Consider the following 15,215-nt stretch of genomic DNA (forward strand, 5'->3'; position numbering starts at 1 on the left):
GACGCTCCCCACGGCTGGTGCGCACAGACTCCTCCGGGCTCAGGGAGGCAAGTGTCCTCACTTGTCAATAGAGGGGACGTCTGGGATTAACATGGAGTATCTCGATTTGGAAAGCACTGGGCGGGCCACACCCAACCTCTCTGGGTCAAATTGGGCTCAACAGTTTGACATTTCATCCCTATTCCAATTCTCTCCACCCGAAAACAAGCAAAAAAGAAAGAGGCGCAAAGAAAGGGCAGCCTGGGGCGCTGCACTGGGGGTGGGGGGAAGGTAAAGCACAGACTCAGATTCCAAAGTTCTGTATTTTTCAAAATAAAGATCACACATCGTTTAGAGACAATCTACACAAGAGTTACAAAAAATAGTCGCCCAGGCATAAGCATACACAGGTTTGTTAATTATACACATATGGTTACAAGTGTGCTCGCAAAAAAGTCCATTGGAAATATACACGAGGCTCTGGAAATGTACACCGTGTAATGTTGCAATTCTATATTCAAACAAGGAGATTTGACAGTATGTTACATTCACTTACAAGTAGACAAAATGCAAAATACAGTTCATCTTCTGTACAAAAGGGTGATTCACACTTTACAAGGTGAGAGGGCTCTGACTGTAAGGAAGGTGAGGGCAGGGGCTGAACTTTGCACGTCCTTCTGACTGTCACAAAATAAGCAAAACATTACTTTTTAGAATAAAAAAAACACTACTGTGAACTGAATCATCTTGAATAACATTTAGAAAGGATCTTGCTACAGTCTGACTAGGTGACAAATAAAACCAAGCTATTTTTTTCTTTTTAAACATATAACTAGGCTGTATAAAGAACATTTATTCCTTCAAAAGAAAAAATTTACTTCTGGTTGAAATTACAATTTACAATATACAACACTATAATCTACGACCATAAAAGGTGTGAATATACACTGAATGCACAGGGCTGGCTAATTCTCTTTTCTTACCAAAAAACGTGTTTATGCTGATTCAAACTTCTCCACATTTACATTACAGGTATACAAATGTACAATTGTACAATCAAAAGTATGTCCGACTACTAGGGTACATTATAGATACAGATTAGACATCAAAACAAGAAAATACTACAAATTTGTATATATGCAAAGTCTACACCAAGTGTACACTATATATTTATAGAAGCAAGACCAAAAGCAGAGTTGGATTTTTTTTTCTCATGCTAAATAATCAAGATTTTGCCTTTCGATGTTAACAGAAAAAATCCAACAGGCAGTAAACTAGTACACCTGCCCGGCCTCGAAAGACGTTCTGGGAGCTCATGTCTCCTCACCACAAAACAGACTCCACCATCTACTTCAGCGTAATAGTCTCCAAAAAAGGCAATTTTTAGAAGTTTCATAAACTTAATGTAATAAAATGAAGCTTTAGCAACTCTGAAACAATTTTCATTTTATATATATATATATATATTTTTTTTTTTTTATAAACAGTGTTAAATGCCAGTTGGGGGTCATTTAACTAAAATTCAAACTTCTCAGGTTTTTTTTTGTTTTATTTTTGTTTTTTACTAAAATGAGGCGGTGGGGAAGAGCTATTTGCAAAACTTGCCAGCAAGGCAAATGAGTTAAAAACCTTTTTTCTTTTATTTTAAACTTTTTTTGTTAAACCAACCACCCTGAAAAGTTTGCACGTGTGGAATATAGATACAACATTGAACAAAATATGTGGCCTCCCATGTACATTGGTTACCTATGTACAAGTATCCTATACACCAGTAAAACAACAGGGCAATTAGTCAATTAAAAAAAATAATTAGTACATGTTATGTGTAATAAAATTAAATTTACAAAGGCTTTTCCACTTGTGGATTTGATTCCTTTTTTTGGAGAAGGTAATCCTGGTGCAACCATGTGCCCATTTCAAGACTCCGCACTAGAGCATTTCTGGTTGCTGGCTAGATTCACCAGTGGGCTAGTGAGGTCAGTGGGAATGAGGGGACAGGGGTGACAGGGCCTCAGATGATGCCATTAGGGGGGCCGCAGATGGGCCCCAAGTCGACACCATTCTTCATGTAGTACTTCTCCAGCTTGGCCAGAATGTGCTTGCCGTAGGTGTACTTGCGCAGAGTGGCGATGTGGGGCCGGATCTGGGGAGGAAGCACAGCCTGTGTCACTCTGGTCTGAAAACGGGCACACCGGGGCACACGCAGGGGCGCACGGGGTACACGCAGGGGCGCACCGGGGCACACGCAGGAACGCACAGCCCAGGGCAACCCCTTCCACTGGTGTGTGGGAAGCACCAGCATTCTAGAGCTGCCCCGACCGGTCAGAGCAGGAGCGCAGCTGCTACCCCACGCGCTCACGCAGGGCGTGAGGACTCCGGAGCGGTGGCTGGACAGCCAGGGGCCACTCCCAGGACAGTTCGTGGAGAACACACACGTCCACCCCCGCCTGCACAGAGCCACCCTGGGGCAGGCATGCAGCCCTTCTGGCCCCGCACTTCTCACCCTGGCTCTCCTGAGAGGAGTGGTTTACTCCAGGGCACCCTGGATCCTAACTCACCCCCTGACCCTGTCCTCCAGTTCAGAGCAGCACAGAAAGCTACGAATGACAATAAAAATGACTCATAGGAGCCAGGCTTGTTATTTAAGCCTCCCAAGGGAGTTGTGATTGTCTCCATTTTACTGATGAAAAAGATGTGGGCACAGTGGTGAAATCACTCACCCAAAGATAAATGGCTAATAAGGGACAGCACGGGCATTTAAGCCAACCAGCAGGCTCCTCCAGAAGCCACCTTTGTCCCCACTGTGCTCCCACCCCCGCCCCTCCGAGCTCAGTCCAGCGCTACCAGCATTCTCTGCTGTCCTCCCCTCCCCAGGCAGACCCACATGGAGAAGCCCTGTGCATCCCAGGTAACCAGACCACCTTTCCTCTCCTGTGCGCTCATGGAGCTCTCTACATACGTCAGCTGCAGCGTGTAACACATGTGTTCACAACCACTTGCTTCACTAGCCACCACCCCGCACCCACAGGCAAGAACCATAACCCCCCCCACGCACATCGGCTCGCACACCCTCAGACAACTGAGGAGCGCTCCAGACTGAGCACTGCAGGGGTGGAGACAGCCACTTGGGGGTGGGGACAGGCACTCGTCTCCTTTGCCCGTCCGCACAGCGGGGAGGGGCCAGGCAGCTCTAGGAGCCACAGACTCACGTCAACTACGACCTTCTCACCTAGAAGCCTAGGAGGAAAAGTCATTACTAGCACCAGCTGTCAGCTCGGGGTCTGAACTGGGTGACCCGGACACCGGCCTAACGTCCGGAAACTCATCTGTAAGGAAGAGCACAACGCTACTACCCTTTCCTTTGGGCTGCAGCGGGGACTGTGCGCACGGCTGATGTTTCCGTCCACAGTTAGTGCATGCAGCCACCTACTCCGCTCTCAGTGTTTCCTCTCGCCAAAAAGAAGACAGCCCGGCAGGGAAGAGTGGACAACTCTCAGCTTGTCAGATTCTCAAGACTCAACCCCTGCCGGCCAACTTCTGGTCAACCCCACCTCTCAGCCCAGCGATCTCAGCGGCCTCCCTGCAGCCTCCTCACTGCCACATCTGCTTCCCGGTCTCCAGTCACTCACCGGTCGGGACATTTGTTTAAAAGACTGTACTCACTTATTTTTAGACACAGGGGACGGGAGAAAGAGAGGGAGAGAAACAGTGATCAGATGCCTCTCCCAGGCCCCCAACCAGGGGCCTGGCCTACAACCCAGGGATGCGGACCGGAAATCCGGCCAGCCCTTTGGTTCTCGGGCCAGCACTCCATCCACTAAGCCACACCAGCTGGGGCCAGGACAATCATTTGAAATGTGAGTGTGACTTTGGCACCACAGTTCCGCCATCACGAACCTGCTCTACTACTTCAAACACACGGTCTTGTCTCCCGCTCCCAAACCCTCACACACTGGGTTCCCTCTGCCTGGGAAGGTTTCCAGAGTTCGACTGCAGTGTCACTCCTGGGGAACCTCCTCGGTACCCCCACATTAGAAGAGGCACCTTGCCGACATTCTGGCAGGGCTCTCCTTAACACGTCCCCAGCATCACTGTACCTGTCTGTACCCGATACTGTCGCACTCGCCAGCACAGCTGCCCTGGGGAGAGGAGGCTGCTGCAGAGCGCGAGTGCTTAGTGAATGTTTGCTGGGGAGAATGGGCAGACGCGCTCCAAACTTCCGCAGGCCTCCCGCCTTCCCCGCACCTCCCCAGCCTCCCGGCCCGGCCCGCACACCTATGAGTCTCACAACACAAGGACTTTGGACTCCCCCAGCCCTCAGCCGCCATCGCCAACACTGATGCCGTGTTCTGCTTGGTTCTGCTTTGAACTGCAGACGGTAGGTGCCTTGTTTGGCTCAGAACTTGAGTCCGTAACAAAGTTTCTCATTACCGAACTGTGTTCTCAGTGAGGGCAAGTGGCTCATCATCGCCAGAACAAGGCCACCCCCGTCCCCCACTGTGAAGGGCTGAGTGAGTCCAGAGCCCAAAGGCCGAGGGTCCAGACCAGAAGCACCCCAAGGCTCACAGCACAAACAAAGCTGCAGCGCACCTGCCTGGGAGTTTGTTAGGCTTCCTGTGCCCTGTGGTCTCTGTGGGGCTGGGTGAGGCTGGTGGGCCCTGTGCTGTGACTGCGCCTGAAGCCGTGGGCTACTGTGGGCGCTTCCGGGGTCAGCTCCCACTCCCAGCACCCAACACTGCAGCCTTCTCTCCCTGTTCTCCTGTCTGACTCCTCTTTAGCCTGGACTTCTCCTCCTGCACAGCCACCCTCACAAACTCGGGGCACAAGGTCTCACCCCTGCTTTCCATCACCCTCCCCCCACACTGGTCTGTGGGCAGGGATGAGTCTCATCTCTGTGCTGGCGTCTGGCCCAGAGTGGGCATCTGGTCCATGTGCCAGGCCTGCCACTGCCCTGGGCAGGCACTCATTTGGTAAATGGTAGTGAGGTGAATACGAGGAAGGAGGGAGAAACGGAAGTAAGGCAAGCAGGTTGATTCATTGGACTGAGACACTGGTCTCCTATGAAAAAGTGGGTAAAAGCATGGCCTGAAGACAAGGGAGGAAAATCTCTCCCAAGGACTGTTTCTGATAAAGGAGGGGTAGCAAACAAGGGCGATGGCCACTCCAGATAATGGAAAGAGGAGCACAGTATGAGACATAATCCAGTGACGAATTCTGCAGAAAGAAGCGAGACACCCGCCCTCCTCTGCATTCAGAAACACGAAGGACCCAAGGCCTCACACACTCTCTCTCTGAGCCCTGCCCAGCCTGGCCTACCTTATGCATGACTATCTTCCGCTGGGCTGGCTCTGCCACATCAATCATCTTCTGGACCACGTAGTTGGCGTACTGGTCCTTCATCATGGTGTATAAGGCACTGTGGGGACCATCGTTCATGGTGCACACCTCATCGATGAGCACAGCACGCTCCGTGCGGGAGGCATGAGTGACACACTTCTCCACAACGTTGCTGTGAGGAAACACATCCAGGAACAACTCTTAGAAAAGGGGACCCAGTGCTTGCCTGGGTTCTGCCCTGACCTCAGGATCAGCAGCAAGAGATCTTAACATTTTTGAAAGATAGAGTAATTCACTGACTGCTTGGTTCTGAGACCCTCCACCTTTGCCATCTGTGGCTTCCAAAGTGAACCACATCCAGGTCAAGTGAAGGAATTTAAACACAAGGTTCATAAGACTGGTAAACAGCCAAACTGGTAAATGAGCATTATTTCAACATAAATCAAAGCCTATCTTTCCTTCTGTGTCCTTACTGACACCAGGAACAAGTCTTACTTACTATGTCAACACCCCTAGTGCCAAGCTCTATAGACACATTGAGTGAAAGAATATATCAACTCTGGTGCACTAACCTATCGAATCTAATTAATATGATAGCCTCTACCACTGGATATGGTGATACAGAAAACAGAGAGAAGCTTCCCCCCCCACCTTCCTTCTGCAGCATTACGCAGTTGCGGCATGGGCCGAGGGCGTGGCACTGTGGAAATGAACCTCATGGCCACTGGATGCTCCCTTTGCAGAAAAGGGAGCCTGGTTCAGGGAGCACAAAGCCAGACATGCATGTTCTGAAAAAAACCCAACACTTTTCATGACTGCTTGGTTGGGTATATCTTCACCTACTCCAGACCCACATTCTCGATAAAGGGGTAAGGATTTGAACACAACTTTCTGCTAAAAGGGTTGGGGACAGGACACTTTTTCTTCTGGGTGGAAGACTCAGTCCTCAGCACTGTCTTTCAAGAAAGCAAGCTGGCAGGTAGATTAGCTCTCACTATGGAATCCCAATTGGCCACAGGGTTCCACTCTAACTCACAATCAATATAGTTTCAGTCTTTAAGGTTTATTCTATTATTTCTGAAACTGTGGTCTCTAGCCCATGTGTGGGGATATAATCAACTTAGTGATTTGTGACCAGCTTCATTTTAAAAACTGAAACAGAATAGTTAAGCATCAGAATCGTGGACAATACAGTTTCGGCTACGTGTGCATGCACGTGCCTGTACTGCAAAGTCAAAGATTTACTGTGTATTCTGAGTTGCCACCAAAAATGTCAGGAAGTTGCTAATCTATTTTTTGTTTATTCCTACTGATCTGTTTTCAGTTTTAATGGTTGCTTTTTCTGTTTTCTCTAATTTTTTTAAGTTAGAAAAGTGAATATTGCTGAAGATTTATTTATTTATTTTTAGAGAGAGGGGAAGGGAAAAAGAGGAGAGAAATGTCAATGTGTGAGAGATACATTGATCAGTTGCCTCTTGCATGCCCCCTACTGGGGACCTGGCCTGCAACCAAGGTATATGCCCTGACTGGGAATCAAACCGGTGACCTTTTGGTTTGCAGGCCAGCACTGAATCCACTGAGCCTCACCAGACAGGACTCTAATTTACTCTTAAGGCCACAGAGTAAATTTTATTTTAGATGATATATTTAATTTCCATTTTTTCTTTTAAAATAAAGCTTCTAATTCTCTACTAACATTTACTATGTCTTAATTCATTTCTAGCATATTTCCCTTTACATCCTTGAGTATAATTAAAATAGCTACTTTATAATCCTCTTCCGCTAACTCCAACATCTGGGTGGGGTTATTTTTTTCCATTTTCTTCTTGCTCTTTTTTGCTGAGTACAGGTCACATTTTCCTGTTATCTAGACACAGAAAACGATATACTGTAGAAACTGAGTTCTTCTATGTTCCTCCAAAGAATACTGCTCCTATACCCACTTTTCCCAGTGGCATCAAGCTGACCGAGCTCCAGCTGGGAACTACTCCCAACCTGGAGGCAGCAGGTGAAACCTCGGTGCGTTTCTAAAGAAACCAGCTCTGACTGAGCTGCCTGGAGTGTATCCCATGCAGCTGTGACTGAGGAGTCAACCAGACATTTGGGGAGTTTGAAATATAGGACCCCACCCCCACAGTTCTCTTCCTTTCCAGGATTTCTTCCCTGTCATTTCGTCACATCTACTGCCACGATTTCCCCAAACCCTGCCTTCTGGGAACACTGGAGATTTCCTGCCCCAACTTGGGAGCCCAGCTCGGAGCAGCCCAGGAAGAGTCTACAGGGTAAAAGCCATTAAAAACAGAAAAATTCCTGATTATAGTCAGCAATACTATATTATAAAACTTCAAAAGCTTCTAGGAGACTAAATCATAATGGTTCTCAACACAAAAAAATCATGTGACTGACATAAAGGTATTAGTTAGCTAACGCAACTATAGTTATCACAGTGCAATATATAAATGTATCAGACAACACACTGTACACAAAGTTGCAGCTGTATGTCAATTATATCTTAATATAATCAAAAAGAATTTTAAGAGGAGGAAGGGCATTTCCCAGTGCAAGCACCTCCTTCCAGATAGCCATACTTCCCCTCCCACCCTCCTACCTATCTGTTCTTGGTCGCCCCTTAACGCCTTCAGATTGTGTTTTGGCATTTTGTCCATAATGTACTGTTATCCATGGAAGAGCAGGGCCTACAGTAGCTGCTCAGTCATTACCTGACCACAGATCTTTGTAACAGTAACACTTACACTCTATCCAAGGATGAGATATCAAATACAATGAACAAAAAAGTATACTGGACAGTGACCCAAAGAGAGACCTAAGAAATTCAGACACCCATTTCCCTGGTCAGGGTGAAGTGGGGTGTGGAAAAAACGCAAGGCCTACAAGATAATCCCTGATGTGGTTAGGTTATCAGGAGTCTGGATCTAGGGGCGCTTTCATTTCTTTTCTCCATTTTCCATGCTACAGTGTTTTAAGATTTTACAAATGAAAAGCAAACCATTTAAAAACATCAAGACTATGAGTCACATATGCCTTGCAATTTGTCCTAAAAATCAGAGGAGAAAAATATAGCCCAGGTTGGTGGTATGGGCTCAGTGGACTGAGCGTCAGCTTGTGAACCGAAAGGTCACTGGTTCAATCCCAGTCACAGCACATGCCTGGGGTGTGGGCCAGGTCCCCAGTTGAGGACAAGATGGAACTGGTCAGTGTTTCTCTCACACATCAATGTTTCACTCCCACCCCCAGCTCTCTCCCTTCCCTGCTCTCTCAAATAAACGATAAAAATGCAGTGTGTTATGTGTACAGTTGGTTTTGCAGTGTCTATTTAGAAGGCCAAACCACTAAGCCATTGGAGGGCCATCATTTTTTTTCTTTAAAATATTTTATTTATTTATTTTCAGAGAGAGGGGAAGGGAAGGAGAGAGGGAGAGAAATATCAATATGTGGTTGCCTCTCATGTGTCCCCCACTGGGAACTGGCCCGAAACCCAGGCATGTGCCCCGACTGGGAATTGAACCGTGATCCTTTGCCTCACAGGCCCGTGCTCAATCCACTGAGCTACACCAGCCAGGGCAGAGGGCCACCCTTTTCTTCTCAAACCTATGCTACTTATAAGTTACGTAAAACATACTTCACAACCGGAGGAAAACTAGTGCATTTTATGCTTAAGCTGGTAAAACAGGAAGACTGAAAAAGAGATTTGAAGACTATGAAAACCTATACATACATACATACATATACATACACACACACACACATGCACACACACACATATATATATAATTACACTGTCTTTTAATTCATGCATCAAAAAGGAAACTGAATAAAGAACATTTCATAATTCTAAACAAGTACGGTAATGGCTGCCTCCTGCACGTGTCCCAACTGGAATCGAGCCCACAAGCTGGGCCTGCTTCCTGACTGGGAATTGAACTGGCAACCTTCCGGTTATGGGACAGTGCTCCAACCAAGTCACACTGGCCAGGGGTTGACTCTAGGGAAATGAGGAGCCCACTAAGGGATTTCTTATGTTTCATGCTTTGTGGCAGAACTATTTGACTTTTTAAACTATGTATAATTTAAGGAAAAGAAACACCTTTAAAAAATGAAAATTCTTTCTTTCTCTTTAGACCTAAAATGCTATTTAACCCTCTCCTCTGCAAAACAGTCTGTGTAATTTAAAGCCCGTACCTTGCAAATTTGTGCTGGCTCAATACAAGCACATTGCCTCGAATCTCCGCTACGATTTTACTTTTATCCTCAGGACGCCCATGCTCCAGTACATGCTGGATTACATAATTTCCATATTGATCCTGTTCAAGAAACAACAGAAGAAATAAAATTTACATAAAAATGAGTTCATTTCGGGGGAGGCCTCAAAAAAAGGAAAAAACTCATGGACACACACAACACTGTGCTGACTGCCAGGGAGGAGGGTGTGGGGACAAATGGTGACGAACAGAGACTGGACTGGGGGCGGCACCCACAGGACGACTCAAGGTGATGAGCTGTGGAAGTGCACGCCAGACACCTACGGAAGGAAGGTTGTTAGCTAGTGTCACTCCAGTAAGTCCAATGACGGGGGGCGGGGCTGTGTGTGTGTGTAAGCCCATGACACAACACTATGGTACGCTTATACAATAAAAAGAAATACAAACTCTTTAAAAAAATGAGTTCAGGAGGTTACCTAAATCCTTACATCTAACCAACTCCTATTCCCTATAACACTATGACGGCTTACTTGAATACTAATGAACACGTAAGAACTTTAAAAACAGGTAGGCAATGATAATGATTTTCTCCTATGATTACGAAACATGAACACATTACTACTAGACAATGAAATATATATAATACACACACACACACACCACATCTCCCCAAAGGGCCTAGTTGGGTTCTTCATAAAATATTGCACACATACACACACAAGAGAAAGAAAAGACAGGTGGGAAGAAAGAAATACTTTTCTCTCAAACAGAAATATACAAACAGTTGCTGTGCCTATCTATAACAAAGAAAAACTGGAAACAAAGTTTATATCTAATAAAACAGACAATGCCTAATTAAATAAATATTGCATGCATATAATGGACGTCCTCATTCATTTAAAGTGAAAGACACTGAGAAAATAAATGTGTGCAAGGAATTCCAGAGGCAAAGTATTTTTTGTAAGATTTAAAAAATGAAGAGCATACAAGTAGCATTTTTTAAAAGTGCCAATGCCAAGTAATGTTTGCTCCTGAACGGTAGGATTATGATCATTTCTTTTGTTTTGTTGCTAATTTCTACATTTTCAAATTCTTCTACAATGAAAATTTAATACATTTACAGTATCACGCTTTACGCCAAAACAAAAAACAAATGCTAACAACAACAAAAAATTATTTCAGGACATCTTTGGGCCTCTGGGCATTTTTAAATATATACAAATTCTGGCTTTAAGAAAATTGCTTCAGTGGAACATACTATATGCAGAAGTGGTCAAACAGTATGGCATGGGCGATTTTGTAGTGGTAGATGCAAAAGAAAGCATCAAAGCCAGAAAGAAATCCACTAATCCACTCAGCTCATTTGAAATGACAAAACCGAGCCCCAGGGAGGGTGCATGGCCTGCCACAAGCGACACCGCTGGCCGGGCCGCAGCAGAGCTCCGGCGGGCGCATCTCTGTTCCAAGGACAGGCTCTGGTCGTTACCCACATTCACAAAACATGAACCAGGCCGGTGTAAAGAAAAACTTGCCCCAAAGCTTCAGTGGGCATTTAAAAAACACATCAACATCATCCTCTACTGGACACCTATGCTGAGAAAACACACAAGCTCTGGGCCTGCACGAGCCCACAGGTGTTTGCAGTTACTCTACTGGCAGCCCCACTACCTGTACAAGTTGCTCTGTGTGCTGGTGAAGCTCCTCCAAAATAGGCAGGGTCTGGTCGGGGAGGCAGTGCTCCAGGATCCTCTGAATCACTCGGCAGCCATAAGGATGCGTGGACAAAGCAAACACCTAAGGCCAAACAAAAGAAAGAAGGCAAAAAATAACAGCTGTCACTTCCAATGCTTCAGATGGTTAATATACATTATCTCATTCATCTTCACAATGACCTTGACAGACAGTCATGGTTATTCTCTACATACAGATGAGAAAACTGAAGCTCCTATAAGTTTACATAATGTGCCAACAGTCACACAGACAGTAAATGACAGAGCCAGGAGATTATTTTCTAGTATGGCTCAAAACCACAAATTATAAATATGGCATTTAGTTCTATAAATAATAAGGTGTGTATGTATGTATGTATATCTGCAAACCCTTTTCTTAACTACTCTAGGAATTCAGAGATATACACAAATTTAGAACTGAAAAGGACTTTCCCAAGGAGCCTAGGAAGGAAGAGAATTAGTCAAGGTCACGAAAAATACACTTGGTTTAAGAGCCCGTGTCAAGGGACGGGGTGGGAAAGGGGGGGAAGGGGTAGGCGGGGACAGAAAAAGGGGTGGGAACCCGATCCTGAGCACTTTCACATAATCACAAAGTAACATTCTGAGTTGAACTGCAGTGTTTTTTGGTAATATGCAAGAGAACCTCTTTTGCTGGGTCTGGTGTGAGAAGACACAGGGTTCAAGTCCAAACCCCCTAATATCTACTCTGCCTGTCCTAGCCAAATGACCTGGACCAACTTGCAACTTAGGTCTGTTACTGAGAATAACGACAGTACGCCTTGACTGGTCTGGTTCAGTAGGTTCAGGGTTGCTCCGTAAAGCGAAAGGTCACCAGTCTGACGCCCAGTCCAGGCACAGGCCCAGACTGCGGGAACCCTGGTTGGGATGTGTCAGGAGAGGCAGCCCATTGACGTTTCTCTCTTACGACAATGTTTCTCCCTCTTTCCCCTCCTCCTTCCTCTCTCCAAAAACAAACAAACAAAACTGTAAAAAATGACAATAATTGTAAAAACACAGCAACAGCTAACACTTATTAGATGTCTGAAAGCACCAGTTGCTACACCATGTGCCTTACTTATGGTTTTATGTTGTAGCTTCGTGTGTGTAGCTACATCCTTACACAGTGTACTGTGTGGTTCTGCTTGATTGTGAGTCCAGAAATGCTAACACAAACAGTCTGGAACAACTTATTTCACTCAATTTTATGTTTCAAACATTTGCTTACAATGCAGTAGGCTTCTGCAGTTTACTTTGTATAGCTGTACAGTACAATGTTGAATAAGTACACAAGGTTTTTATTTTAGAATTTTTTGTCCAATTCTCTGCTAATGGACATCTGGATAATTTGGGGTTTTTTTCCTACTAGGAGAATAATGCTACTTTGAGCATGTCTAAATACGTCCAATGGTGTACATTTGCAAATGTTTCATGTGGTATACAACTCGGCCAGGAGTGCTAAGTCTCACAAAACAAAGTGCTGATCCTGAAAGAAGAAATTATTTTCCCAAATGGCTGTGCTAATACCGACCACCAGCAGTGATGGATCACACTCCACACTCCTGCCAACACACAGCAGCCGGTGGGTAGGAAGCAGTCTATCACTGCGGCTTTATTTTGCAGGTTCCTGATTGTTAAAATGGAGTTGTGTTTTCATATGTCCACAGGCAATTTGTGTTTCTTCTATATATCCATGCTTTGAGCCTATTTTCACATTAATTTATATTGTTCTCTTTGATTAAGGGATTCTTTATATATTCTGGTTATCAACTCTTTGGCAGTCTCATCTTGAAAATATTCTCTCCCATTTAGTCATTTAATGCTTGCACTTTCTCAGTTACATATTTTGAAAAATATAAGATCTTAATTTTGAAGTAAAAATATCTCCCCCCCGCCACCCATTAACTCAGAAAATACCAATCACTCACTCAGTTAATGTCTATAATTTACAACCCTCTGCCATATTTGAACAAATCCCCAAACCTAAAAAACTCCAAAATCCCATTTCAATCTAGGCTTAGCAGTACACATAACTACACCTAACAGGTAGAAAAATCTACTTGCTATTACCCTTTTTTGAAAAAAATTTGATCACCCAAGAAAATGTATGTTACTGTCTTGTAAAATACATTTACATTGGGGCGGGGGGGTCGGGGGGTGGGATGAGGAGTTAATGACAATAGTGAATTAAAGGGCAACTCTAGAAAAACCACAGCATGAGAAAATCGTGCTCAGAAGCTGATACTATGAGCACACAGGCTCTCTTACGACATACAGCTAAATAAAAATCAATAAATAAAAGCTACCTCTAGCTGTGCCACCACTTACTACAGTCCAAACCAACCTGATCACCACCCTCCCCGCCCCACAAAGAAAAAAAAAATCAAGCAAGAAACACCATGTTATTTTAAACACAGTCACATACAACCTGCAAGATTAGTTCTGTAAATTTACTTGAATTTTACAATGTGATTAAAATTTTTCAATATCAAGATAAACAGTACTTAATCAAAGGAAAAACTTTCTTCTTCAAATATGAGATTTTACCGTAACAACTCCAACGACTAACTCGTCCCGACATGAGCAGACACCCACGTGGTGGAGAGAAGACCCGCGCAGTCAAGGGGAGGAGCCAACTTGGGTGCAGAGAGCCAGGCGCCTGAAGCCACGCAACAGAACTGCTCTCTGCTGCAGCTCTTGAGGACTCTCCACAAACCTGCCCTCCTCTCCGCTCACAATGGAAACACATGCCAATTTGTTTCCCTTATTTCTTTCCTAAGTCACTTACCTGTCCCTTAAACGCATCGATGATAAACTGCAAAGACTGAGGCTGCACACATTCAATGCATTTCTGAACCACGTGATTGCCATTCTGGTCCTTCACACACTTCAGGACGTGGCCATCTAGCTCCCGAACCATCTCATTCTATTGGGTACAAGGAAAGAGAGCACCACCAGAATCACAGTGAGCACACACCTGGACAATCAATGTTCTCCTCACCAAACACAAAAGCACGGGCGGGAAGGGGACCCACGGTAACGAAGTGAGAAAACTCATCTGTGGCACTAGGGCAGTGAGTGACGAACAGACTTCGCCCATGTTAGAAAACTTCCTGTAATGGTAACCAGTCTTTTAAAAACTATTCTAACTTGCAAAAGACCCCTGGGAGATTAAAAATGTAGACACCTTCAAACAGAATGGAGCCTACATTAAGTATACCTATCAGAGAACTTCACATGCAACTCAACATGTTTCTATTAAGACAACCCTGCAAGGTGCACATTATTATTAATAGTAGTTAATCTAGAGGTCACTCTAGGCTAGGCATACGTTTAACTGCTGTGACTTAATGAATGCTCCTAACAATCCTATGGACTGAATATTATAGATATGGGGACTGAGACAGACAAACTAAATGACTTGTTAAAATCCCAGACCGACACTGCCTCGAGTCCAACACAAGCAACATGGCTTCGGTGTGTGGCCAAGCAGTGCGTGTCGGTAAGCCACCTGCCAACTGTATAAAGAAACTATACAGGAACAGAACCTGAAAGGTGCTCAGTAACTCGTGGAAAAACTACAGACACTGACCAAATCAGAACTCTAGTCCGAGTCTGTGATGTTTCCAACATGATGCTTCCACCAGGGCACAGTGACTGTGATGTCAGCAAGGACAGTACTAACAGTTAATTAATGACAAGTACCCAGATCCAGGGAATACACAGAGGACGAAGGCCGGTGGGGGGGGGGGGGGGGGGGGGGGGGGGCGGGGCACGGGTTACAGGGCAAAGGTGGGAATGACCAGGGCATAGAAAATGAGATGAGACTTTGGACCAGACTCGTCTCCCAAAGTGTGCCCCCTCAGTTCTCGCAAAGGTGAATACCTGCACCACACATGTCTGGAAACCTGGGACTTGCTACCCAATTTCCCTGCTGTATTCCATCTCTGTG

General features: G+C 45.2%; 1 protein-coding gene and 1 non-coding gene across 13 annotated transcripts in view; both read right to left on the reverse strand.

Moving 5' to 3' along the window:
* Positions 1 to 283: 283 nt before the first annotated feature.
* PUM1 (pumilio RNA binding family member 1) overlaps positions 284 to 15,215 on the reverse strand; it is a 134,252-nt gene continuing 119,320 nt past the window's right edge. For all 12 annotated transcript variants that reach the window (XM_037057230.1, XM_037057223.1, XM_037057229.1 and 9 more), the window contains 5 exons: positions 14,052 to 14,189; positions 11,205 to 11,330; positions 9,517 to 9,638; positions 5,296 to 5,488; positions 284 to 2,122 (listed from right to left, as the gene is read on the reverse strand). In XM_037057230.1, the coding sequence (XP_036913125.1) occupies positions 1,991 to 2,122; positions 5,296 to 5,488; positions 9,517 to 9,638; positions 11,205 to 11,330; positions 14,052 to 14,189 (711 nt within the window). In that variant the 3' untranslated portion in view covers positions 284 to 1,990. The remainder of the gene's footprint in view (positions 2,123 to 5,295; positions 5,489 to 9,516; positions 9,639 to 11,204; positions 11,331 to 14,051; positions 14,190 to 15,215) is intronic.
* LOC118994583 (small nucleolar RNA SNORD103/SNORD85) lies at positions 4,370 to 4,454 on the reverse strand. Its single transcript, XR_005068091.1, has one exon. It is a non-coding gene; the product is annotated as a small nucleolar RNA SNORD103/SNORD85 (small nucleolar RNA).

The sequence above is a fragment of the Sturnira hondurensis genome, unplaced genomic scaffold, assembly GCF_014824575.4.
Source record: "Sturnira hondurensis isolate 20B ecotype Veracruz unplaced genomic scaffold, ASM1482457v3 Scaffold0009516, whole genome shotgun sequence".
In the NCBI taxonomy this organism is placed as follows: Eukaryota; Metazoa; Chordata; class Mammalia; order Chiroptera; family Phyllostomidae; genus Sturnira; species Sturnira hondurensis.